The sequence below is a fragment of the Leuciscus leuciscus genome (assembly GCF_965113295.1).
Source record: "Leuciscus leuciscus genome assembly, chromosome: 10".
NCBI classification, from domain to species: domain Eukaryota; kingdom Metazoa; phylum Chordata; class Actinopteri; order Cypriniformes; family Leuciscidae; genus Leuciscus; species Leuciscus leuciscus.
Window position 1 is genome coordinate 9760658 of NC_138734.1, and position 25075 is coordinate 9785732.

The 25075-nt window shown below is 37.5% G+C and overlaps 1 protein-coding gene across 2 annotated transcripts in view; it reads left to right on the forward strand.

Annotated features, from left to right (window-relative positions):
* cntn5 (contactin 5) overlaps window positions 1-25075 on the forward strand; it is a 305321-nt gene that overhangs the window by 221524 nt on the left and 58722 nt on the right. For both annotated transcript variants that reach the window (XM_082182883.1, XM_082182882.1), the window contains exons 9-11: window positions 7316-7452; window positions 8680-8809; window positions 18249-18393. In XM_082182883.1, coding sequence (XP_082039009.1) covers window positions 7316-7452; window positions 8680-8809; window positions 18249-18393 — 412 coding nt within the window. The remainder of the gene's footprint in view (window positions 1-7315; window positions 7453-8679; window positions 8810-18248; window positions 18394-25075) is intronic.

The window sequence follows — 25075 nt, forward strand, 5'->3', positions numbered from 1 at the left end:
AGCTTGTAACCTATAGGCTCCTCACTGTGCATAATGTTATTTTGGTCCTGCAAAATGAATATTAATAAAAGAAATCAAGCCACAATGTCTCACTTTTTTAGAGATTTTTATTAAAAAATATTAATTTCTCTGCTGTGGAAGGACTTAGCCTACTTCTTTTTTTACAGATAATTTCTCCATCCTTTAAAAAATCCTCTCACAAGGGACACTTGTTGCTGGCATGCAAAGATATTTTTTAGCTAGGACATAGAAATGAGGAAAGATTACTGCTCTCTCTTTCCAGTAAGTTAGTGGATCATGAGTTCTGGGCAAATACGCAAATTTCAAATTCTCCTCAAATGGAGCATCATGGATGATGTATTGTTGCAGTAGGCTAGCTGCCGATCACAATACAAACATCTCACTTTATTTGGGGTTTCTAAACGGAAATGCTCCCACACCACAGATGTACGGCATCTCTTCTGGGGAGCCTCCATTTTATCTATCTATCCAAATCTATCTATCTATCTATGTATCTATCTATATGAATCTATCTATGTATCTAGATATGTATCTATAATCTATCTATGTATCTAGATATGTACCTAGATATGTATCTATAATCTATCTATGTATCTAGATATGTATCTATAATCTATCAATGTATCTAGATATGTATCTATAATCTATCTATGTATCTAGACATGTATCTATAATCTATCTATGTATCTAGATATGTATCTATAATCTATCAATGTACCTAGATATGTATCTATAATCTATCTATGTATCTAGACATGTATCTATAATCTATGTATCTAGATATGTGTCTAGATATAATCTATCTATATATGTATCTATCTATAATCTATGTATTTATATATGTATCTATAATCTATATATATATGTATCTATCTATTAATCTAGCTGTCTATATATATTTATATCTATGTATCTATTAATGTGTCACTATATGTATACTCTGTCTGTCTCTAGCCTATCAGTCAATGTGTTGTGTAAATTTAAATGTAAGCCTAAATAGCCTATAACTAATCAAAATGTCTCTATATCACCAAAAATCCGCTATCTCAAAATCAAACTCCTCTCACAAAAACCCACAAGGTTAATATGCGTTGATTTCACTTTTATACAGATAGGCGATTGTGTGGTCTGTTCCCGCCCGTGTCAATCAAACGCTGATTCGGCGGACCACACCTGATGAAACACTTAGTGAAACACTTCGAGGCTTCGTTTGGCCATAGTCACGTGACATGGGTGTTTTGAATCACGCTTCGGATCAGTGTTTCGAAACATCTGCGCTTCGGGATCTCGCAAAGCTTCCCTACATTGGTCTGAGTGTTTTTTTACATACAATACAATACAGTGTTTATTTATACTGAACATTTAAAAACAAATGAAGTTGACCAAAATGCTGCACAAAGAATAAAAAAAAAAAAGAACACTTGCAATAATCACATATATACAGTAAAACAACAATCATCAGCTACAAAAATGGGAAAGGTTCTCGATAAAAACTCATAGAAGCAGAGAATCAAGGAATATTAAACGTCAAAGAAAAAAATTTGTTTAAGAGAAAATTTTAAAATTGATGCAGTCGGGGCAGTTCTAATGTAAGCCAGGAGACAGTTCCATAATTTAGGTCCAACAACCGAAAAAGCACGATCACCTCTATTTTTGAGTTTACTCCTGGGAACAAAGTAATTCAGAATCACCTGATCTAAGTGATCTTGACTGTGTGTACGATTGCAATGAGTAAGATAGGTATTGTGGTGCCTGATTCTGAGGGGATTTAAATACAAATAATAGAATTTTGAAATTATTACACCCCGTCTCTAGGGGAATATAGAAAACTCTAAAGAGGCGTAATAAATAATGTTGGGTTGTGGTAACAGAATCCCAGCAACGAATCACTCCGGTCGATAATCAATACACAAAATCTAAGCAGAAAAAGTAATCAATTTATTAAAGAATAACAAGTGAAATAAAGAGCATCTCTTCATGGTGTCCCAAAGGCCAAAATAACAAACAACACAATATAAAAAAGAAAAGAGGAGAGAATTAATAACCTAATCCAATAACAAAAGAAAATACATTTAACTCCCTGCCAAAAACAGAGCTCAAACTAATTTCAAAATAAACAAGGCAGGACACCCCTACGCTCCACACTTTTTAGGACATGTTGTTTAGACAAGGGGAAACGGTTTCAGATGTTACAAAAGGTTGCACGTTCACTTGAACTAGTTAACATCACTAATACACTCAAATTTGATCATCGGCCGGAGGAGGGATTCCGGAGCTCTCAACCCGAGTACGACCGAACCAACAATGAGCTCTCAGACCAGTTCCAGCAGCGTCCTTATAAAGACCACACCCCGACTGGAGAACCAATGGCTTTCTTAAGGCCTATTTATACTTCTGCGTCGAACTGCCGCCGTAGCCACGTCGTAGGCTGTGTGTAGCGCGCGTACCCTTCGGCGTACCCTGACGTGCACCTCTCCAAAAATGTAACAACGCGTCAATTCTACGCGGACGCAAGCGCTATGATTGGTCTGCCAGAACCCCTCCCTCGGGGTTTCACATGCTCCCTAGGTGCGCGTCAACGCAGACAACAACGCAGAAGTATAAATTAAAACCAACACGTTGCCTACGGCGTATAGGCTCCGGCGTAGGTCCGACGCAGAAGTATAATGAGGCCTTTACAGCCCATCATTGGACAACCTGTTAGAAATCAGACAAAACAAGGAAGAGAAGAGGAACACAGAGAAACAGAAAAACAATAGGCTACATAAACACAGGTCATAACAAAATCAATCTAAATTTAACTGGAAATCAATGAAGTGAAATCAAGATCGGTGTAATTTGATCACAATTACGCTTCCCCTTGAGAAGCCGGGCCACCATGTTTTGAACTAATTTTATACATGAGCTGGATGACTGGTGAACACTGATGTACAGTGAGTTGTAATAATCCAACTGAGACATTACAAAGACATGCATAACTGTTTCAAACTTCTTTAAAGACAAGAATGGCTTAACCTTATGTGACCCAAGGGGGCCTTTTTAAATCAATTTCAAGTGGATAACCAACCATATAAATTTTAGATGTTTACCAGCAGGCTATCCCAATGAAGGGAAATGAAAGGAGAGAGAGGGACTGGAGTATTATAAAAATATAAACAGTTTATTTTATTTTTCTCAAGTTGGACACACACACATGAAGAACAGACCTTAGGCCTCTGGGCAACAAATTTCAGGAATGGGGACAACAAAGTGCAAAATCAAGGTGTTTGAATAAATAGCACTCAATAAGAATTCAGCAAGATTCAAACACAAAATAAATAGGGCACATCACAAAATCACATGCACACAAAAAACAGTAGTTTACACTCAGCAAATAAGTGAACACACACACACAATACAATTGTTACTCCCCCCCCCCCAGGATATTGCACCAACCCAATGGCCTAAGATACAAACATTACATACACAAACATGAAGCATACAACAACACACACAAGGGAGAGACTGATGGACGACACAACGGGCCTCCCTCCCACACACACTCATACGCACATCTAGATCCTAAAAACAAAAGCACAGGAAAAACAGTGGCCAAGATGGCATGTGACGGTCCTCCTGCAAAGAAAAATTACAATACCATACAAGTAATTATACAGGTCAAATCAAAGCTATGCTTAGTTTGTAACCTGTACATCAATGGGCTGAAAATTACTTAAAACATAAAAAATCTTCAATTAAATACAAGCAGTCGGAACAGGGCAAGGTGCTAAAGTAGCCTACTTTACCAACCTGTATGAATGCTGAATGCAGACCGCAGCGTCGAGCCAAGAGCTTGTTTAGTTGTAATATCGTAGCGATCGATTTATTCCGTCTGGTTTTTACTCGTACGTTCCCAGGCCAAACTATAATACAGACATGGCGAGTCAACATGACTACATACATATGAACAAGCGTTCCGTGATGAAAATGTACACACGTGAGGGAGAAAGGAAGCCAGTGAACTTACATTCTCAGCACAACAAACAGCACGCAGCAAACTTTACAGTGGTCACACTCTAAACCCGTAACTAATATAAACAGAACACGAATCAATGAAAGTTCATTACGGCCAGTGCCTGAAGAAAAGAAAACTGAACGCTGCTCACGAGTAAAAGCAGAAAACTTACATTTTCGTTGAAACGCGCAGACACAATTCATAGCCAGTGAGGGCTCGTGAAGACAGGAAGCTGGATGTAACCACGGCACTGAATAACCGCACAAACGCCAGATCACGCTACAAAACAATACAATATTCTGAATATACCAGATCCATGCCAACCATGTTTTCACAAGGAGGCTAAAATACATTTAAGCATGAACTCACATCAACTCGTACAACCAACCAAGAGTCCAAAGAACCAAGAGTCTGTAGCAAAACAGTAATGAGAGAGACCGCCAGCTTGCTGGATTTAAAGGTGTAGCGCCAAATGACCACCACCTGGTTCAATCAAGGCACAATTCCCACTGCCTACGTCATACCCGCTACACTTAGTTAAAAGACGAAGATGATTAAAAACAAGATTTAACCACAGCACTTCTCTGCTTATCAAATTGAAGGGTGTCGTCAAACTATAAAGATTCCTAACACGTGGTAGGCTACTGTACGGAGACAGGGAATCAAGATCAAATTCATGAACACTGCGTTCATTCGAGGCAAACAGGATAATTTCAGTCTTACTCTCATTAAGACTTAAAAACAGAGGCTGTATCGGGCACTATTGTAATAGGGCTTTGTTTTAGGGGACAGCCATTTGTAGTGGGGTCCGTTATCATTTTCACTCATTCAGTCCCACAATGCACCGATGTACAACCGATGTACGCTCAACGGCTGGAGAATATCCCTAATGCATGCTCCAAATGAATTTCCGCATCTGACCAGAAGATAGCACCCGCATCTGAATCCTCAATCCATCCATCCATTTTCCAAACCACTGGTGTGGCTACAGCGTAATCTCATAAAGGTATTTTTAATTGATTATTAAGTTGATTATTTAAGGTTTATAAATATTTTCAATGACAGAGTTCAAGATCAATCTTTACAACTTATTACTGGAGCTGCCAATTTGCTAAGATTCAAATAATTAGTAAACAGCAAGCACAAACTATGCAAAAGCGGCAGCCCTTCCGGCACACTCAGCATCCGAATTCACTCACTCGTGTTCATTCACTCCCTCAAGTGAACTATATTAGTGGACCAATGTTGGGGAAAGTAAATGAGGATATAGGGGCGATTTCAGACACAGCCAGAGTGTTTTTTTTGTTGTTTTGTTTTTTCTGCTAGTGTGTTTTGGGTGTTTCTAAATGAATGGTGAGTGTTTTGGGTGGTTTCTTACTATAGCATCAAATGAATCCACTCACAAGTCACCATGATATGGCTCACTAGATATGGTCACTACTTTAATGTAAGTCTATGAGATGGTTTGTCACCAATTTTCCAACGTCCACTTGGTGAAAATCTTAAAGGTAGCGTAGGCAATTTTATTATAAACATATTTGTTATTCTGGTTGATTCTCTCTTCACATCCTGAAAGTAAACAATAATAGAAGTGGTCTAAATATATAATAATAAAAAACATATATCTTCTGTGGAAGTCTCAGGAATGGAAAATGTTCATCCAATCATTGCATTCAATCCGAATGCAATGATAGGATGTCCTACCTGCCTGTCAGCATATTTATTTCCATACGTCATTAACGTGTTTCATAAGGCTACGGACAGTCACAGAGCACTGCAAACAAGCAGCAACCACCTTTTACATTTCCTCTTGAACCAATTTTTTTTTGCTTTTGCTGCTTTCACGCCATGTTGTAACCGTAATTACAAGATAGCAACCCTTGACGTTCTACCCAGAGCTGTTCTCTTCACACTTTGCTGAATCTACTCCGGCTATGTACGACCTGTGCGTTCATGTGCTTTGAAGGAGGTGTGACTTTGGAAAGCGCTCTGAAGGGAGGGTGGGATCTAATGCTTTCAAAGCTATTGCTAGCCACTCCGAAATTGCCTACCCTACCTTTAAGTCTGATTGCTTTCAAAAGTAATAATGCATATCTCTTTAAAAAGCAACTTGATTTGAGGTACAGTATCATTCATGTTAATAGTATAACCCAAAATATTGTTACATTTTGCTCTAAAAATAATCACTTAGAATTAGGGATTTGTTCAATAAATAATGAATATACTTCCATGTGTGTGGGTTCATAGTTTTAATGACTATTATTAATCTAAATCACTGAAAATACTCAGGTTAAGGAATGAGTAAAGTGTGGTCAAACTTTTGACTGGTAGTTTATTTTTGCTCAGATGAAATGTAAAGCCTTTCCTGTGCATGCTGGGTACTAAAGGTCCACTGCTCTCAGAACTTTGCTGCTCATCATTCCTAATGAAAACACTCCCCACTGTTCCTTTCATACATATTCATTTTCAAAAGGACAATGCGACCCAGGCTATCTACAAACTGCAGCTGGGCTTTATGTTAACAAAGTTTTATAGTGTAGGAACAGTTGGAGCAACAGTTTGATGTCAGGACTGTTTCTTTTCTTTTTTATTAAACATAAAAGTCAATTCACAACTGTATTATCAATCATTGCATTTTAGCAGTCTGGGAGAAATTGTATGTTGTGATTTAGGTATCTGTATTGGTTTCTAGCAGGTAAAGAGATGTTTTTTTTTATGCAGAGTTCTTTAGTTCTAAAGTACAGAGAAAAGCTCAGAAAAAAGAAAAGCTTCAATGAGAAGGGCGGGTGGAACAGAAAATGGGTACGATGCCATGAAAACGGTACAATGGTGTCGTAAAACGGTAAAATGCACATTGTGTTGAATGGTGACCTTGATATCACACATAACATGTTCCTGGATCAACACCTTTGTTGATCCTGGAACAACATTCAAATCAACCAATCAGATTTAAAGGACAAGTTAACAGTTTATGTCAAGTTTAGCCTTACATCCAGGATTAGATGCTTCTACATCAGTGTTATTCACCTACCACCACCTATCATTTATATAGAACAAAATTTTCGGACAGGAATGTTGTTCCAGGATCAACATAATGTAGCCAACTTAGGCGACTGTCTATAACTGTCCATGCCAGGAAAAGCAAGTTAATATTGATTATTTGTTTTGTTTTGTTTTTTGGTTAAACATCAGTGTTGAAAATTTCAACATGGCAAGTACAAATCTGAAGGGGAAAAAAATGCTTATTGTTAAGCCCTGATCTTGCAAATGTTCCTCGTCTTCTCCATGTTCCTGGCACAGCTCAGCCGCAGTGGATCAGCATGATAAATGACACTCAACTGGACAGCGGAGAGCAGCTCCACTGGGAGTGTCGAGCCACAGGAAAGCCCAGGCCCACGTATCGCTGGCTGCGCAACGGAGAACCACTCAGCACGCAGGTATATACACACACAGAGAGAGAGAGAGATAGAGAGAGAGAGAGCTCATAGGGAAGAGAAATCTCTGAGAACTGTTTAATTTGTCAATTGTTTCTCAAATGGAAACTTTTGCTCAAGGCTAGAAACATACCTACACAAGCACTCACAAATGCTTGGCCAACACATTGTTAGCATGTGGTACCACTGAACATATTTACATACACTCTTGCTTTACAAAAGTTTTGAAAAAGAGTTTTTAATGTTTTAGAAAGAAGTCTCTTCTGCTCAGCAACGCTGCATTTATTTGTTGAAATCATTATAATATGCTGATTTGGTGCTCAAGAAACATTTCTGATTATTATCAATGTTGAAAACAGTTGTGCTGATTAATATTTTTGAGGAAACCATGATAGACTACTATTCAAAAGTTTGAGGTAAGTAATTTTTTTAATTGTTATATTTTTTATTCAACAAAAATGCATTAACAACAAGAAGTGACAGTAAAGACATTCACAATGTTATAAAAAATATATATATTTAAAATAAATGCTGTTCTTTTGACATTTCTATTCATCAAAGAATCCTGAAAAAATATGTATCAGTTACCACAATAAAACTATTTTCAACATTAATAATAAGAACCATTATTAATAATTTAGCACAAATAATAGCTGATAATAACTGAGCACTAAATCTGTACATTAGAATGATTTCTGAAATATCGTGTGACACTGAAGACTGAAGTTACGGCTGCTAAAAATTCAGCTTTGCCATCACAGGAATAAATGACATTTATTTTTTTATTTTTTTTATTTTTATCAAATAAATTGGTGAGCAGTAGAAATTTCTTTTAAAAAAATTCTTAATTATTTCAAACTTTTGACCATCAATGTGGCCCTCGCTCAAAATCACACAACTTAGCTCTGTATCCACTCTGCACCGCTCACATACTCCGATCTAGAATGTTGTGAACACAGACAAGTAATACAAACTGTGAAATATCGCAGAGCTTTTGGACTGTTATAACAGTACTCTTGCAATGCTGCTCGATCAGATTTGAGAACCAGAACTAACTGTTGTTTAATGCATTATATCAATAAGTGGTACTATAATGACAAATCACTAGTGACTTATAAAGGTCTCATGCTGGAGTCACTTTGGCAGATGTGTAATTGACATTAAGTGTGCTTTGAGGAGCAGCCCGGCAGGTGAACACATGGTTCTAAAGCGATTCTCGTCTCCCCACAGAGCAGAGTGGAAATGGTGAATGGGGAGCTTATCATTCACAGACTACAGCAGGCTGATTCAGGAATGTACCAGTGCATCGCCGAGAACAAGTATGGAGGCATCTACTCCAGCGCAGAGCTCAAAATACTGGGTAAATGTTTATAAATGTTTCTAGCATCTCACTATTTCAGCTTAAAACTGAGTTGTGTACTTATGCACTATTCTATGCCATTTTTAGTGTGAGTGGTATTTACGCTGAAAATTCCAAAAGAAAAAAAATACACAATGCACTTAATTAACTGACAAAACATGTGGAATGTTGTATATATCATGCTCTCGCGGCTTCCCTTACACATTAATTACGCAGCGAATGGGGAGGGGTATTATAGCCTATGGAAGCTTGTTTCTGCCACAGAATAAAACAATTGAAAAGATAATTGCGACTTTTTATCTCACAATTGCGAGTTTACATCTTGCCATTCTGACTTTATTTCTCACAATTGCAAGATATAAAGTCAGAATTGCATGTTATGAAGTCAGAATTGCGAGATATAAACTCAAAATTCTGACATATTTTCTCAGAATTGTGAAATATAAACTTGCAATTATGAGTCATAAAGTCCAATTCTAAGGGAACAAATATTGACTTTTTTCCTTAGAATTGCGGGTTTAAATCTCACAATTCTGACTTTATATTATACGCAACTGCGACTTTATATCAGGAAAATCTGAGATAAAAAGTCAGAATTGCGAGATGTAAACTCGCAATTGTGGGAAAAGTAAGTCAGAATTGTGAGATAAAAAGTCTGTAATTTTTTTATTAATTTTTTATTCTGTAAGCTTCCACAGTATTAGACTCCCATGTCCGATGACAAATAACCATATCAAATTCAAACACTAGACGGTCGAGTGCATAGTATAAGTGCATATTTAGTGTATTTTGGGACACAACTAGAATATTCAATGGGAAATAACATGCAGTAGAGCAGGCTTGTTTTTATCTATAAGGGATTTAACTGAATGAAAAATGGGAAAGGATATGATTGTTTAGTATTATTATTACTGTTTTCCCACCAACAAGGCCTTGGTTACATATATATACTCTCAAACCCCCTTGGGGTTCCAATCTTTTTTTCACCCCTGATGCATTTGCATCCCTTTTGATTATTCCTTCTGTCACATATAGTAGTGGTAAGCAACACGTGTGAAGAAGGCAATCTGTATAAATAGTCTTTAATAAAACAACACTCAGGAGAATCACCGGAGTGTAAACACTAATCCACACATTAAACAAAGACGTGAACTGACAAGGGACAACTGAAACTCAGGGCTATATATACATGGCAACTACCAAGGGTTAATCAAGAACTACACAGGAAGGAAACACAAGAAACAGAACCTTCAAGACACCTTCAAGATATTAAGGCTAGTACCATTGTACCATTTTATTACTTGTCTCCTAATTATGAAAAGTGGCACGCACACGGTGAAGGCAGATAAAAGTAGATGCAGGAAAAGTAATGGATATATTGAAGAGAATTTAGTCTGGGTGAACAATGTTGAAAAGGCCATTTAACCCCACAGGTAAAGCTTGTCTCTCTCTTTCTCTCTGTGAGCGTTGAGCAGGCCAGCTTTTGACAGGCTGCTTTCAATCACACACAATGAATAATCCTGAAGTCATTGCAGAATGATATCGAAGACAAAACAAGGCCAGGAAGCAATCAATTGCTCTTTTCTTTGAACTGAAAAAGTCTGTTTCAGGGATTGAAAAGTCTGCTAGCAGCACATTTGAGGAAGAAAGAAACCGGTGATATTGAGTTAGGTGTCCTCATGGATCGGCTAAACTGAAGACTACACAGACAAAGCTGTCACAAACAGCCTTGCAGTCTGGCAGAAGAAGACAGGCAAGATGAAAAGAGAGAAAAAGAATGGGGTTGAAGAGGAAAAAAAAGTTATGTTGGATCGGTTTTAGCTTGTTTGTCAGTCTCGGTGTAATCAGAACAAGAAATGTTAGAGTCATTTATGAAAATGCCAGCGCTCTCGGTGTCTGGATACCCGGGACGAAACAAAGGAGAGATGCAAACTGGGATTGCGTGTTTACTGGAGACATCCTCATTTTCTCCCTGTCAGCTTTGATTGTCCCACACACTCCAAGATGTGTGTGGTCGTCTTTTCGTCACGTTCCTGGGGGTCATTTTCATTTATGTTCCTCATTATGCACTTTTGTTTGTCTCTCATCATTCTAATTCAAGTCGAACACAAACAAATGACTCTTTTTTTCTTTTTCTTTTTTACAGCATTAATGCTCAATTCATTGTTGAATCCCGATGAATGTAGGAGAAATGTGTATATAAGCACACACTATATTTCGATTCAAATGTTAAACATACAGACAAAAACATGGGTGAAATATATATATTTGTCACAGACATTTCTGGTATCATTGCACAACTGGTAAAAGAAAAGAATGAACAATATTAAATGCTAGACTCATAACATGCAGTTTTCAGAGAGACTGTGACTCCCTGAATATTCCCCCTCACTGGTCCATTTCCCTCCAGCTGCAATGTGCTTGTTTAGCTCTCTGAAGTGACAGTCAGAAGGAATGCTTTTTTTGGATGTATTTGTGACAAATCCTCCAGTTACTCAGCGCCTATGGGGAGAGCTGTCGTCCATGACTTAGTCTATTCTCTGTTATAAATGTGAGCACATATTGCAGTGACATATTACATGGCTAACAGCAGCCTTCATTCTGAGATGAGCTGCCTCGGGTGCCGGCATATGCGCATGTGTGCCATTGCCATGCTGCTCGTACCCTCGAGGTCAGTGGAGTGGGCCCAGAGTGAACCGGCAGTGGGTCGTTGAGTACAAAAGACCTCTTAGTATTCACAATGAGAGACGCATGTCAAAACTCCTACTTAAAAATCGTACACTAAGGGCCCTATTTTAACGATCTAAGAGCATGGTCTAAAGCGCACGGTGCAAGTTCACTTAGGGCGTGTCCGAATCCACTTTTGCTTGTTTAACGGCGGGAAAAATGGTCGGCGCGCCTGGTGCATGGTCTTAAAGGGTTGTCCCTATTCTCTTAATGAGTAATGGGGTGTTGTGGGCGTAATGTGCAATAAACCAATCAGAGTCTCATCTCCCATTCCATTTAAAAGCCAGTTGCGCTCACACCATGGCAGATTCACTATTTGCATGGCGGAATTTGCAAGCGGAAAGACTGAACGCTTCTCTAGCGAGGAAACAGATCAGCTTGTGCGCGAGGTTAAAGCGCACGAGCAGACCATCTACAGGACAAGCCGGATTCCACTATATCTTTATGTACAAAATAATAATCTTTTACATTGTAATCCTTTTATTTTTAATATTTGGCATGTTTGTGTGCTGCTGGGCGTCCCTGTGTGTGTAATAAGTGTACGTGCCTTGTGCACTCGACTATAGGCGCATATTACTAATGCGTGCTTTAAATAACATAAAAAAAAATAATACTGCGATTGCTAATGCATTACATTTAAGGCAGTCTAAGGGCCCTATCATACACTCGGTGCAATGCGGCGCCAGGCGCGACACAAGTGTTTTTTTGCTAGTTTCAGCCTGACGCAGTTATCATTTTCACGCCCTGCGCCATGTTGTTTAAATAGCAAATGCATTTGTGCCCATGGGCGTGCTGGTCTGAAAACGAGGTGTGTTCAGGAGAATTGTTCACCAGCAAGCTGGTGTGTGGTGGGCGTTCTGGCGCAATATGGCTGCCGTCACATCATCCAAGTGGATGCTGCACATTGGTGGTGGTTGAGGAGATTCCCCCTTCCATATGTGAAGCGCTTTGAGGACCCAGAAATATATAAATGTAACAAATTATTATTATTATTATTATTATTATTATTATTGTTGTTGGCGCATTGCTATTTTGAAGCAACTGAAATAGACTGCGCCATTGACTTTAGACCAGGTTTTTGTTGGTCAATGACGCAGTCTATTTCAGTTGCCTCAAAATAGCAACTCGCCAACAATGCTCGTTTTCAGACCATGGGCGCACAAATGGGCGCAAATGCATTTGCTATTTAAACAACGTGGCGCAGGACGTGAAAATGATAACTGTGTCAGGCTGAAACTAGCAAAAAACACTTGTGTCGTGCCTGGTGCCGCATTGCACCGAGTGTATAATTGGTGTACTAATACTCCCTTAAATGTTGTATGTCACACACAAAGTAAGCACACACATATTTGTTTCCACAAAGACATGTACGTCCCCCACTCCAAGCTTAATTCCCCCACTCCAAGCTTAAAAAAGTCGTTCATTGGTCCTGACTCTCTCAGCATGTTAGGTGGTGGATTGTGGGGCCCTTTGGCAATTCCAGAGATTAAAAATGTCATATTTTCTAATGTCACCCGTAAAAAACATGGTGCAACCTTTGACTAAACACTCCTGACGAGGCCTGTCAGCATGTAGCTACAGGCCCCAGAAGGCTCCAGCAGCACTGCAGACATCATCACTTTTAGCCCATATGTGTTTAGCTCTGCTCACTATACCATCACACAATGTCCTCCCCAGCTACTGGAGTACATGTCCTTGAAAAGCTCAGGCCTCTAATGCAGTCTCTTCATAACATGAACATCAGTATACAGGAATGAACGTCTCTAAGATTGGGCATGGAATATAGTGCTGCAGATATGAAGTGTTTTTGTTGGACAAAACCCAGAAATTAGTTAGCATTGTACCACTTTCGGCTCCATTATCCTGAAGTCAATGGGTTTTTTTTATGGGTTTTTAGTTAAATGCCTTAAATAAGGTCTGTTTTAACACAAGCACGATATATTTTCATAAAATACATCAGTAAAACCCCCTTGTGTTTTTTTAAAAAGCTTTTAGTTGTCTTGAAAAATGTGGTTGTTAACAAGTGGCTAAATGGAACTACAGAGGATGTTGGGGACATTAAAGACGACCTATTAGGCTCTTTTACATTTTTAACTTTCTTTTGTGTGTAATGTTGCTGTTTGAGCATGAACATTTTTTGCAAAGATACAAAGCACAAAGTCCACTCCAAAGGAAGTTATGTCGGTAAGCCTGAACTCCCAGAAACACCTTGATTATAGTCTTGAGTTGTCTTAAGGGAGTGTACACGTCACTATATTCCTCATTTAAATAATTCCCACCCAAGGCATACAAAAAAAAAAAGAAAAAAAAAAAAAGATTGAGGCCTGGTTGAGTTACGTTAGTAGTGTGTTGTCATCATGTCTAAGAACGCAGATTTTTCCACACTGAATTTAAACCCCAAACTCTTTTTTTTCGGCCTTCCTAAGTCAGACGAACTTAGGAAACAGTGGTTAAAGGGATAGTTCACACAAAAACGAAAATTATCCCATGATTTACTCACCCACAAGCCATCCTAGGTGTATATGAAATTCTTCTTTGAGCCAAACACAATCAGAGTTTTATATGAGAAAATATATATCCTTGCTCTCTAATGGTAGTTAATGGTGCTCCTGAAGTCCAAAAAAGTACATCCATCCATCATAAAAGTAACCATATGACTCCAGGGGGTTAATAAAGATCTTCTGAAGCGAAGCAATAGGTTTTTGTTAGAAAAATATCCACATTTAAACTTTAAACTAAAATAACTAGCTTCCGGCAAAAGGCCTACACAAGTCGTCTTGCACCAAAAGAGTAACTTCTGACGCAATGTAGGATGTAGGAGTATCGTACGCTTAGACGCCTCTCGTGCTCTATCCTCTGCGCTTCCACGTTCGTCAATGCGTCATGTCAGAAGTTTCTCTTTTGGCATAAGTCGATTTGCGTAGGCACTCTGCCGGAAGCTAGTTATTTGAGTTTATAAAGATTTAAATATGGATATTTTTCTTACAAGAAAAAACAAATGCTTCGCTTCAGAAGGCCTTTATTAACCCCCTGGAGCCATGTGGATATATTTTATGATGGATGGATGCACTTTGATGGACTTCAGGAGTGCCATTCACTGCCATTATAAAGCTTGGAAGAGCAAGGACATTTTAAATATAACTCCGATTGAGTTCGTCTGAAAGGAGAAAGTCATATACACCTAGGATGGCTTGAAAGTGTGTAAATCCTTGGATCATTTTCATTTTTGGGTGAACTACTCCTATTTTTAACACAGTTCCTGAACAGTTTAACCCCAAAGTTTTTCTGTGCACTGCACACACATCACACCTGAAATGTATAAGAGAATTGAAAAAATTAAACATTGTGCAAGTCGTGCTTGCAAAGGTGGTTCTGGTCGATCTGCTTGTTCTTTTACATTTCTACATTCTACATCTGACTCGGGCTTGAATTTATGAGCCAAAACTGATGTGCGGGTGTTTACACAGTTCAGAAGCTGAAACTCGCGGTTATGGTAAGGGCTGTGACATTTCCAGAAACATGATTGAAGCGGTTGACCAATCACAGCACAATGGTCCAGCTGACCAATCAGAGCACAGAAGGAGGGGCTTCATAGAGACTGGAAATAAACAGAGTGTTACAGACACTCACAATATGTGAAAAATAATGTGTTTTTAAAAAAAAAAAATCTTTCTTTTTTAAAAACCTATTCTTATAGAGCCCGAAAACAAAATCAAAGCTTTGTAAAAGGGCATAATATGGCCTCTTTGAAATGTCATCACACCGAACGATTAAACTCATCTACTCAATATCCCGCCTTTACAGCCTCAGTGTGTTTAAAAATCGCACTGTTGCAAACTCTAACTTGTGTGAATAATTGTATTTTTTAAATAAAGACTGAAAGAGCTTAATGTTGCTGATGTTAAAGACATGCAACTGTGGTGGTGTTAGCTTTTTACATCTGCTGATCGTGTTTAGTCATCAAAATGTATAGTGAAGACTATCATGAGGAACAAATCATAAACTTTTGTTGGTCACAAGCTTATTTTCTGCAAGAATCCAAAAGCCCATGGGAAAATCGTAATTGTTTTTTATCGAGAGATCCAGTTGATGTTAACTTCCAGGTTGGTCTACGAAAATACATAATCACTGCAGGACTCTACAAAGACATCATGTAACGTAAAGTGACATATTTCAGACTGAAACAGCTTAATTAGCAGGAAATTATTTGTTCCCCTCCACAGACTTGGTTGTGCCCCCGCAAACAAGAAAAGTCATGTCAGAAATGTCATTAAATAAATAAATAATTTTCTGGAAAGCATGTAAATAACTTATATAGCTTCTGAAAGGCAGTACTAAATGAAAAAATGCCTTTAGCATCAGTGAATGTTTTACCTTTTGTAATAGTTGTACATGAGTTTCTCAGTTGTCAAATATGGAAGGAGTTCAAATATGTAGAAGATGCTGGAAAAACGAACAGTGGAGAAGTTTAACTAAGGACAAACAAGGGACTCATGAACAACTATCATAAAGATCATCCAGGTAACAACGGTATTATTATTTTCTGTAAATTCAGTTAATATTTTTGTCTTGTGGACTATATGTCAACATCTGTTATGTGAAATAGCTTAGTGCAAGGTGTACTGTATGTAAACACATGAGCACAAGCATATGTTGTTTTGGTCTGAATAAAATGGACAATGGACATTTCTGTTTCCTTTTTACTTCCTGACAAAACAATGAAGTTTCTTAGTCATACATGTGCACATCACTCCATTTCAAACATCACCTCAGCCCGTTATTATTATTATTATTTACACAAATTATGAGTGTCCATAGGTTAAAAAGAAGTTTGAGAGTATTTTTATTTTTTATTTTAAAGTGTTTAAACTTTTACTTGTTTTGTCTTATCTAAAAAAAAGAAAAAGTGCACTTTTTATCTACTAATCTACTAATTCTACTCGTTTGTGTCAGCTTGGCGAGAAACTCCCCGCAGACAGATTAAACATTTAACAGTAATTATCTTCAAATGCGCTTGTCGAGGGCTGAATTATTTTTTATCGTTTAGCCTGGAAATGTTTTACTTCTGGTAGACGACACGCATTATTATAAAGCTACTAATTATAAACCCATCATACACAATGACAGCAATGCCATTATAATCATTCCAGAAACATGTATCTCCCTTTAGAGTCTCAAAAGTCTCTTAAAACAGACATTTTATTTTATTAAAAAAGGACTCATTTATTCATCTCTTACTGCTATCGTTGGCATAGTACTTCCACCAATTGTACAAAGAGAAAAGATAAATGATGTTACATATGAATATTTACAAAAGTATGCTCATGTCATTAGTTAGCAATTCAACAGTGCCAGCATAATTACATTGTTGAGCAAGTATGTGAACAAATTAGATTGTAGTTTATAAGCTTTATTTGGTTTCTTAAAGTAATTAAAGGCAACATCATCTTTCTTTGAAAGCATTATGAATTTCTTCCTCTGTGGAACATAACAGATTTTGTTTTATATATATAATGAAAATTAATGATAACTGAATAGCAAAATAAGTTTATGTTTACACAACAACAATGCACTAAAAACATAAGCGTTTTTCATGTACATATGTCACTGTTGTTGAAACGATCCCCTTTCACTCGGATCCATGGAAATGACAAAAAATAGCCAGTAGGTGGCGATGTCACTTTGTAAAGAAACTACGTGGCTATAGACTAAACACGTAATAGGCATGTGTATGCGGCAGGGGGGCAGTCATTCGGAAAAAAATTAAGCTTCCCCGGGCGCCGCCATTGATTAGCAGATCATCACCTGCTGTTAGCATTCCATTGACTCTTTGGCGTCACTTTTTACAGCGAATAACTTTACATCTGAGGCGTTTGAAGACTCCATTTATTTCTAAAGAAACACGAAAATGTATAAAAGGCTCCATTACCTTGTATCTTACGTAATGGCCCCGTAGAAGCAGTTTTTGTAAAAATAGGCTAACGATTGCGTCATAACCACGCAACTCTCTGTCGCACAGTAGAGAAATTACCGTATGGACAGGAGGAGAAGCTCGCGGGCAATCGGGGGGACATGGAGGCAAAATGACAAAATAATTCATCAGAATACTTAGCAAAAGTTTCTCCTGCTCCTAGCTCATGGACACCTCCTACTCACACTCTCCGTCTCTGCAAGTTTCGGAAGGGAATGATTCAGATTTCTCCTGGCACAGCTACTAGAAGACAGACGGGTTGCTCACGTCACATCTACGTCGTCAAGCTCAGTTTGAGTCTGCGCAGTACGCTCAGCCATCAGGAAGAGAGTGCTTCTAATTGACTTCACTTTTCTCCGCTGAATCCAATGGGGTCGCTGTGTCCATTTCTTTTACTGTCTATGGTATGCGGTCACCATTTTCACAAATTCACGACAATAACAGTATCGTTTTCAAAAACTTGCACTTTGAAACCTGTTTTTTCAAAGTTTGCATTTTCAAGCCCCCAAAACGCCATTGTCGTGTAATTGAATGGCCAAAAAGCATAAAAAGTTTTCTGATCTTAGATGAAAACTGTGTCGTATAAACGCCTCCTAAAACTGGTCAATACACCTCGTGTTGTATAGAAAATAATAACCTTTACCTTCATAAAAATGTATCTTTTTGTGTTAGATGGAAGAAAGAAAGTCATAAGAGTTGATGGCAATCCTTTAAAGTGGACATGTGTTTGTTTTTAAACAGCATCAGCTCCCGTGTTCAGCACAAACCCTGTCCGGCTCATCGCGACCGTTGGGAAAGACGTGTCCCTGGAGTGCCGGCCACGTGCCTCACCCAAACCCAGAATCTCTTGGAGGAAGAACGATAGGAGAGTCCAGCCCAGCCGAAGGTGAGTCTGATTCCCAGCTGAAGCGCATTTCTGTGACTGTTCATGTTTTGCATGAAAGTGAGATAATTATCAGGATCTGGGATGAAGCAGTGGCAGTCCACTCCTAAGGGTCTGTGTTTATAATTGATTCCAATTAAATATGCCCATAAACACGCATACATTTACATGAATCTGTGTGCACAGGGGCTTTAATCAATGTTCTTGTCCAATGATTACCGGTCTCACGCTGGGTTCAGCTCTGCTGAGGTGCGATTTGATGACAGGTTTGTTTGCACTCTCAGAGCTATTAGGCTAGTTTGCTATGCAAGGTTGCATTGTGATTGATGTCGTGTTGATTTCTTATTATTAGTCGTGTATATCAAAAGTTTGGGATCAGTCTTATTTATTTATTTTAAAGAAATGAATACTGATATTTATCAAGGATGCATTACATGAATCAATAGTATCAATAAAGACATTTACATTCTTTAAAAAAAAAAAAATCTATTTAAAAATAAAAAATGTAATTCTGAACTTACTATAGAGGGTATGCAAGTGACGTCACAGTAGGCGGAAGTCACTGAGTGGCAAAAAGACTGAGTGGCAGCATTGGTGTTTAGTCACACAAGAACACATCTAAAATTGGAAAGATCTTTGAGATTGACTGTACAAATAGATTCAACACCAAATCTAAACTATCTTTTAACATTCTTCCGAAAACTACAGAATATAAAAGCAAATGGATCGCTTCAATTCGCAGAAACAACTGGAATTGTATTGACAACTCGTCAATTCAATATTTACCATATTATATTCTGTGTATTTAATTGTTTGCTGTATTTAATTTAATTTAATTGTCACTTATCTCATTAAAGAGATTCAAGTGTGTTGTCCATTTTTATAATCTAAGATGCTGTGGACGTGAAAGGGAGATATTTTAAAACACACATTAAACAGACTGCAGGGTTAAATGTAACCACTCGGAGTCAGTTCATTTATGACATACTGCTTTATTCGTCTGTTAAGGTCTTGTACATGTAACCTCATTAGAATGAAAATATAGCTTGTTTTAGCCATTATATTGTAGACCCACCCTGTTGGCTGATATCTCATCCGCTGTAGTGGTTCATTTATGCATAATCTTAAATCAGCATGAGGAAAATGAGTGCAAGCCTATGTGTACAAGCTCTTGATGGAGGAGACGTGTCACTCATCATGAGTGACAGATCTGAAATTATCAGCCCCCGTCGAGCGCTGTCGGCTACAAGTCTGTGAAAGGGCTGATGTTTAATAACAGAGATTCTCTGCCATAGTCACGTCTAGACGCAAGAGCCTATTCATTTGAAAGAATTAATAATATGAATATAATTTTCATGGTGTCTCTGGTTGTGTTGTGATGGTTTATGAAATGAGCTGAATAGGAAACTTTGGACATGCAGCAGAAGAATAACAAACACTGCATGTTAAATGTGTCCTCCTCCCTTTTAAAGGTTGATAAACCTTTAGAAATATTTACAAATCCTAAATTTATTTTGCTATGTTAAAAGGGATACTTCACCCAAAAATGAACATTTTGTCATCATTTACTCACCCTCATGCCATTCCAAACCTGTATGACTAAACACAAAAGAAAATATTTTGAGGAAAATCTCCCTTTTTTAGCTATACAAGTTGTTTTAGACCCATTGACATTCATTGTATGGACAAAAATGGTTGAAACATGATGTAAATGATGACACTCTACAAACTCTTCATTCAGCTATGCATTATATGGTTAGTTGAATTTTATTATTTTGAATTTGTGTCTTATTACTCTTAAGTCCATGACCCTATCAGGACAGACCTGTGACCCACCAGTCTTAGATGTTTAAATTTGATAGTCTATCTCTTAACATACTTTAGAGTGTTGTCATCCTGTGAATTCACACCTTGCTTGCTTTGAATGCCATGTGCCTCCGGCACCGAACTTGTGCTAATTTACTCCTGCCAAGACTGTAATGAAACCCAAAACAGTTATGAAGCATGTGTCTCTGAAGAGATTTCAGTGTTTTAACATATTCCTATTATAGTTTCCCCAGGTTCTCTTTCTAAAGGATATGCATGTTCAAAGTCACTGCTGACATTTGCATTGCATAATTTTGTGCTAATTCGTAACCTCTACATGATCACTCTGATTTTCATAATAAGATGCACATTCACAAATGATCTTAACCCTATGAAGCCAGTATAATATTTGATACATACGTTTATAAGGCCACGAAATGATCAACATGATCAAAACTGTGCTTTTTTTGTCTGATTGATATGCTTATAATGTATTTTATTTAGTAAAATTTCAAGATGAACATTTACTAAAATGAAGCTTATAGGAGTTTTTTGTGGCCATATAAATATCAGCAACTACCCCTTATTTTATTTTTATTTTTATTTTATTTTGGGGGGGGCTCAGTTTGGGCCTCTGGATAAAATTGAGTTGTGTTTTTTTCCTCCATATACTCTAACTCCATATAATCTTAAATCACACTATATGAGCCATAGTAAGCCCGTTTCAAATATGGTACTCAACAAAAACTTTTTGTCTAAAGGTTCAATAAACTGTTCAATTTCAAATAAATAAAGACTATTTCATACATCAGGTTTTGCAGGTTAATCCATTGTTTTGTCTTTCATTAAGCAATTAATTCCTTTTAGGGTTAAAACAAGGTCACAGAGACCTAGTTGCAAAGCATTTGACGAGAAACAGTAACATACAACCTTACATAGTAATACAAATGATGCCCTACACGCATACAACTACATTTTTAACACACCTCTACTAACAGGTATTCGAGACCTCGAGTCCCCAATTCACCACATATTTATCACAGGCCTTGCTCGGTGAGCAAGTGGACGTTGCAAAATTATTTACGGGGCTTTTCTGCTGACAGTGGTGCTGTTGCAAAGCAGGCAATTTATTCTGAGAAATAGCCACTGGGATTTGCGCTCTTTTCAAATTGTCCTGCAAAATGGCTTCGCCAGCCCAACAGCCCCAGACCGGTCATAACGCACAACCGCACGTGCGTACGGTCCTCGGCTCAGACCTCAGAGCGACGCTAAAAATGTCCACACGCAGCACAAAGCCAGCTCTCACCTTGACACCCTTCCTCACTTCCTGCTGCTTATCAAGCCATAGTTCCATTCTCTCAAATCAATAATTCACAAGTAATGGTGTAACCAGCATTCAGATGCCGTTAGCCCTTTCAGCAGCCACATGACGCAGTAAAAGATGTAGAGTCAGAACAAAGTGTTCTTCAGGTCAGCTGTGTGGTTTGTCAGACGCTGTGTGTTTGGAATCGTTCATAAAGTGGTGCGCATCACATTTGAAATGATGTTGTCTGCTGTGTGATAGATGTTTGTTTATACACAGTGACTACTGATAGATGGGAGAAGTGAACAGCCCAAGAATGCTCCGTTCTTCACGTAACAAGGTGATGAATGGACTTTGAGCTTGCGAGATCTGATATATCTTGTGGCAAATCTGTCAGAGTCGAGCAATTTATTGTATTTTCTTTTTTTTGTGACATAGCAAGGGCAGATATAGTTCTTTCTTTTTTGCTTTTTTTGGGGATGCAATGTTTTCTATGAAAGCCATTTTACAGAAAGAGAGACTAATTATTCCATTGTTTTTGTTTAAATCTATTCATTTATGCATAAATACATAAAAAATCCAATTCATAAATACAAGAAGTTGAATACACCTCTTGTATAATAAACATTTATTTTGATATGAAGTGAAAAAAGTCTGCCTGAAACTAAATGATGGGAAAACAAGAGGATGGAACTCATAAAAAGATAACCTTATTATGCAGTTTGGCATAATTATGTTTTAGAAAAACATAAGCAGTGAAGCAGTATTTGTGGCATGACATTATTAGTTAAGCTTGTAAAATGTCAAAAAAATAATAAAAAAAAAATATATATATATATATATAAAAGAACTGATATTTATGAATTAATCATGACATTTATAAAGTGCTTTTTATCTTAAACTTTTTTTTTTATAATAATGATATGTACACTATGTATTTATCATATGTATTCAAACTGTAAAAAACATCAAGCAACTTTTTACTTGATGGTTACAATACATGACATAAAATTATAACTTAAACAGCTTTATAATAACTTATAACTTAAAAATACTTCTAATTAGTACCAGATTAAGGTTATTTGGCTTGTAAAAATAACAGAACCAGGAATGTTATATAGAACCTTAATGGAGTAATGAACATTTTTAATATTAGTTACGTTTTTTCAAGTCACCTTTATTTATATAGCGCTTTTTTTTCAATAAAGACTGTTTCTTTGTATCTTTACAGAGATAACTGGAAAATAATGCAACAAAGTTTGTTTCCAGAAGAAAATAGTCCAGCTTAAGGAAGTTCAGTGCTGTTTCATTTTTGTTGTAAAAAAGTTATTCATTTAGTTCATTCATACATGTGGCCGCTCTGAAACAAAAAAAAAACGTGATGTCATCGTTCAGCTCAGTTCAGTTGCTTCCAATTTTCTCCCTTGTTTTCATCCGTCTAGACTGATATAAGTCATGTTGCTTATAAAAGAAATAACATACCTCAACAAGCTGCACGGTTTGAGATATCATTAATGTCTACAGCACAAACTGTGTGCGATAAGTTATGTGCTAAAGTGTATAGTCTCTTCAAGTCCTTAAAGAATAAACAGTAGTGATTCTGGCTTGGGAAGCTCCACAAGTAAGATTTAAAATAATCAGATCAGCACTACCAAGGTTATGAAAAGATATGTAATGAAATGGTGGGTGATACAGTTTACCGTAGAAGATTCAAGAGAGAATCGTATTACTTGTTTGGATTACTCTGCCAGCACACTGCATTGTTGAATAATAAAGAAGACATTCTTTTCCCACTTCAACTATAACAGTAGTTAAAATGGATTTTCAGTCAGATGGTCGTTGAAATGAGCGAAATGAATTTGACTGGACACGGGTGACTTTAGCAAAAGGATTTTCTGACATTAGCTGTATCCAAGGAAGACGTCTCTAGATGAAGAGAAGCTCAATCGTGAGAGGAGCAGGGGTGGGATCGAAGCTGCCCTGCGTTTATCTGACATTGACAGCTGTGTGGAGTTAATGAAGGTTTGTAATTAACATGGATTTCCGCTAATGTTCAAGGGTTTTGTATTCCAAATGAAAAGTATTAATCCCATTAGTTCGAAAGTATGGGCAGCCACTCTCAAAACCCCGCGGCCAATCCTTCATTAATATCGGCAAAGAAGCCATAGTCAGGGAAATGGAAAATCGGTCCATTGTAAACAAGCCTGTGATTATGTTCCGTGATATTTTCCACTGTGTTTATCCAGCCGTTTCTGTACAGCATACGGATGTTTCTCACTTGCTGCATTTTTAAAAGATGTTTCTCCTGAGGAGAGTGAGATCTTTGTATTGAGTGGCCTAAAATATATTTTAGGTGGCTCTAAGGGGACGTTTCATTTTTATACCTTCGTCACAAAGGCTCATTTACATGCTTATACCCACCGGTCTCCACTCTGTGTCCTTTCTGGCGTCCTTGTCGAATGCGTGTTCTCGATTTCTCCTACTTGAAGGAACGTCTCTTAGCCAATGTCTCCTTATGAATTTTCCATGTACAGGTTACACTTTGTCACGCCTTTGTGAGTTTCTGCCTGCCAATTCTCATCAGCGTCTGCTGGATCAGAGTGCTTAATGCTGTAAATATGAAAGCCAAACATCATGAGACAAATTAATAGGGAAAGAATTTGACTGATGACTCCCTTTTGTCTAGACTATTAGTTTTAGGCAGAAATTGAATTTTAATAATATGATTGCTTTGTAAATATTCATTGTCACACATCTGCCAATCAAAGCAGAGAAAAAAAATATTCTAGAATATAGATGGGGAAACTATTGTTCTCTGAATCAGAGAACAATAGTGGCTATCGGAAGTGGTCACACTTTAAATTAAGGTGGCCTTGATTTGTCGCGTTCAAGGCAATGATCGCATGACGCAGGAAATTCAGTAACAAAGTCTTTACTTCAAAACACACAAGAGAATACAAGAATCAAACTCATATAACATTACCACACAAACGCAAACGACCGGATTAAGGACTGAGGAAACGAAGGGCTTTATAAATACAGTTAACAAAGTAACTAAACGGAACACAGGTGAACATAATCATTCACTAAAGAAACTAACTAGCAAACATAACTCAGGCAAAGCAGAACCGGTAACAGACTTAAACAAAACTAAAACTGAATGAGACTGTTGCATAACTACTATTTAGTAAAAATTAAATACCCCAAAGTCTTTGTATTTACTTTGTAACTGCATGTTATTCAGGAAAATTCCCACATTTATTGCTAATGATTTTGAGGTATGGTTGGGTTTAGGAGTAAGGGTAGGGTTAGGGTTAGGATTAGGGGTTAGAGTTTGTTCTGTGGTAATGGTTTGAATTACATTTAGGGGTAAAGTTAACAATGTAACAACAGATGTTAATTAAAGTACTTTTAATGTAATTACAATGCACCGACATTTACATTTTAGACATTCGCAGATATACGGTAATACAATATATCACGATAACAAACATGCACAATATTGTTAATGTGGGCACTTTAAATGCAGTGAATAATTATGTAGGTTACACTTTATTTTAAGGTGTCATTGTTACA